This window comes from Brassica oleracea, chromosome C2 (genome assembly GCF_000695525.1).
Source record: "Brassica oleracea var. oleracea cultivar TO1000 chromosome C2, BOL, whole genome shotgun sequence".
Classification (NCBI taxonomy): Eukaryota; Viridiplantae; Streptophyta; class Magnoliopsida; order Brassicales; family Brassicaceae; genus Brassica; species Brassica oleracea.
This window is the reverse complement of record NC_027749.1, coordinates 37,768,147-37,771,555: the sequence shown is the minus strand read 5'-3', so window position 1 is coordinate 37,771,555 and position 3,409 is coordinate 37,768,147. Positions and strand designations below refer to the sequence as shown.

Sequence of the window (3,409 nt, the reverse complement as noted above, 5' to 3'; positions counted from 1 at the left end):
TCGATCTGATGCTGATAGTTCTGGATGCGGAGCAAGGCTTGGTCGCGTCGTTCTTCGATAGCGTCCAAAGCATCAAATAGCAAGTCGCAGTTAAGCTCGACGTTCTGCGGCATTTTTGACCGACGTAGACTGGTTACGTTTACTTCAGCGGGGGCCATAGCTTCGACTCCGTGGGCCATTGAAAAATGAGTTGATTTTTTTGCTCCTCGAGGAGTCGTTCTATGCGACCAGAGAACACCGTCGAGTTCATCGGCCCAGCATCCTTTTTTCAAGTCGAGGCGTTTCTTTAACCCGTCGATTATGATCATGTTGGATGCCTCAGCTTGACCGTTGCTCTGCGGGTACCACAAACTCGATGTGTTGAGTCGGATTCTCCATCTTTCGCAAAACTCTCGAAACTTGTTCGATATGAACTGGGAGCCATTGTCAGTCACTATTTCGTAAGGTAGGCCGTGGCGACAGATGATGTTTTTCCACACGAACCGTTGAACTTCTTTTTCTGTTATGCTGGCGAAAGCTTTTGCCTCGATCCACTTTGTGAAGTAGTCAGTTAGGATTAAGACAAAGCACTTCTGTCGAGAGCTCGGCATAGGGCCGATTATGTCCATTCCCCATCGCATAAAAGGGTATGGTGCCATCATCGTCCATAGCAGCTCTGTCGGGGAATGGATTGTCGAAGCGTGTCGCTGGCATTGGTCGCACCGTTGAGTGTATGCTTCGCAATCCGCGTTCATCGTTGGCCAGTAAAAGCCAACGCTTTTGACTTTTAGAGCGAGTGCTTGACCTCCAGAGTGATTTCCTGCAGCGCCTTCATGTGTTTCGGCCATGACAAGATGTGTTTCTTCGCCGTTGATGCATTTTAAGAGTACTTTAGTTGCGGTCCATCGATGGAGCTCTCCATCCAAGATGATATAGTGGGCACTCCGTGTCTTGAGTCGTCTTGCAATCCACTTCTCGGGAGGTAGATTTCCATCGACCAGATAGTTGATGAATTCTGTCCTCCAGTCCGCGGCTTCAGTTTTTTCCGCTGCGGGGTCTTCGTCCATGGGAGTGGCTTCGATTATGGGTGCTACAACGGTCAATTCGCTAGGCGAGAGCTCGATGCTTGGGTTGTCGATCTTGTGGATGGGAATGGTCCGTTTCACCTGATCGCGCAGCCTGCTCCCCAAGGCAGCGAGGGCGTCGACGCACACGTTCTCTCCTCTGGGGACTTTGGTGAGTTCGAAGAACTCGAAGTCTTTAGCGAGTGTTTGAACGACTTTAAGGTATGCTTCCATTCGTTCATTGCGAGCATCGTAGTGGCCGCTAAACTGACTGGTAACGAGTTGTGAGTCGCAGTATGCACTGAGGCGTTTTGCTTTGACTGCCTTAGCGAGTCGTAGTCCTGCGATCAACGACTCGTATTCCGCTTCATTGTTTGAAGCGGTGAAGCCGAAACTGAACGACTGTCTGATTAGCTCGCCTGTTGGGGACTGCAGCTGGACTCCTGCTCCTGACCCTTTGTTTGTTGACGATCCGTTGACGTGGAGTATCCTATTTTGACTTGAAAGGATTAGGTCTTGCTCTAGCTCTGGCGCGAGCTCGATCAGGAAGTCAGCAAGGACTTGGGATTTTGCTGTTGTTCGATTTTTGAACACAATGTCGTGCTCGCTGAGCTCGATAGCCCACTTCGAAAATCGTCTGGATTGATTAGTGTTATGCATTACTGTGCGGAGTGGTTGATTCGTCAGTACTTCGACCGTGTGCGATTGGAAGTAAGGACGCAGCTTCCTTGCTGACGTGATGACAGCAAGAGCCATTTTCTCGAGGGTGGGGTATCTAGTTTCTGGGTCGGTCATTCGTTTGCTCGTGTAGAAGATGGGCTTCTGATCAGCAAGGACTTGGGATTTTGCTGTTGTTCGATTTTTGAACACAATGTCGTGCTCGCTGAGCTCGATAGCCCACTTCGAAAATCGTCTGGATTGATTAGTGTTATGCATTACTGTGCGGAGTGGTTGATTCGTCAGTACTTCGATCGTGTGCGATTGGAAGTAAGGACGCAGCTTCCTTGCTGACGTGATGACAGCAAGAGCCATTTTCTCGAGGGTGGGGTATCTAGTTTCTGGGTCGGTCATTCGTTTGCTCGTGTAGAAGATGGGCTTCTGATCTCCTCGATCTTTTCGGATGAGGACGCTGCTGACCGCGGTAGAGGATACTGCGATATAGAGAGAAAGTGTATCACCGGCTTCGGGTTTGGATAACACGGGAGGAGTCGTAAGACACTGTTTGAGCTGTCTGAACGCCTCATCACACTTCGCGTCCGAGACGAAACGTTTATTTCCGCGCAGTACCTCGTAAAAGGGGAGGCATTTATCCGTGGACCTAGAGATGAAGCGGTTCAATACTTCAATCCTTCCCGTGAGTCGCTGAACTTCTCTGATGTTCTTTGGACTAGGGAGATCAAGTATGGCTGTGATCTGCTTAGGATTCGCCTCGATTCCTCGCTGGGTGACGATGTATCCCAAGAACTCGCCTCAGGTGACGCCGAAGGTGCATTTTGTCGGGTTGAGTTTCATTCCGTACTCATTCAGCGTTTTGAAGCATTCTTTTAGATGATTTAGATGGTCCGCCGCGCGGAGTGACTTAACCAGCATATCGTCGATGTAGACCTCCATCGTGTTCCCCAATTTGTCGGCGAACATTCGATTGACGAGTCGTTGGTAAGTCGCACCGGCGTTCTTAAGGCCGAATGGCATCACTTTGTAACAATATGTCCCTTTATCGGTGATGAATGATGTCTTCTCTCGATCGTCTGGGTGCATCATGATTTGATTGTATCCTGAGAAGGCGTCCATGAAAGTCAAGAGCTTGTTTCCAGTGGTCGACTCGACCAGTCGATTGATATGTGGAAGTGGGTAGCTGTCTTGGGACATGCCTTGTTTAGATCGGTAAAGTCGACACAGACACGCCACATTCCGTTCTTCTTCTTGATGACAACCGGGTTTGCCAACCACTCCGGGTATCGTACTTCGGCGATTGAACCAGCTGCGAGGAGTCGCTCGACTTCTTCGTTGACGGCCTTGCTTCGTTCGGGGCCAAGCTTGCGTCTCTTTTGGCGAAGATGCTTGATGGTTGGATCTATATTCAACTCATGGGACGTTATGGCGGGATTTATTCCCCTCATATCTGACGTCACCCAAGCGAACGTTGATGCGTTCTGATTCAGAAAGTCGATCATCGCGCGTTGCATTTCTTCGGAGAGGAAAGCGCCGACTCGGACTACTTTGCTTTGGTCTGAGTCGTCGATCGCGACTTCTAGAATTTCATCTTTTGGATGTTGGATTTGCTTTGCTATTGCGTTGATGTGAGGAGTCGATTGTTGCATCCTCACCGTTGCAATCAGTAGATCACGTGCCGCCTGCTGGTCCCC

The 3,409-nt window shown here is 49.8% G+C and overlaps 1 protein-coding gene across 1 annotated transcript in view; it reads right to left on the bottom strand.

Moving 5' to 3' along the window:
* Positions 1-2,834, bottom strand: part of LOC106324153 — a 3,134-nt gene extending 300 nt beyond the window's left edge. The window contains exons 1-2 of the mRNA XM_013762172.1: positions 2,628-2,834; positions 138-2,483 (exon numbers count right to left, since the gene is read on the bottom strand). Coding sequence (XP_013617626.1) covers positions 138-2,483; positions 2,628-2,834 — 2,553 coding nt within the window. The remainder of the gene's footprint in view (positions 1-137; positions 2,484-2,627) is intronic.
* Between the last annotated feature and the right edge of the window lie 575 nt (positions 2,835-3,409).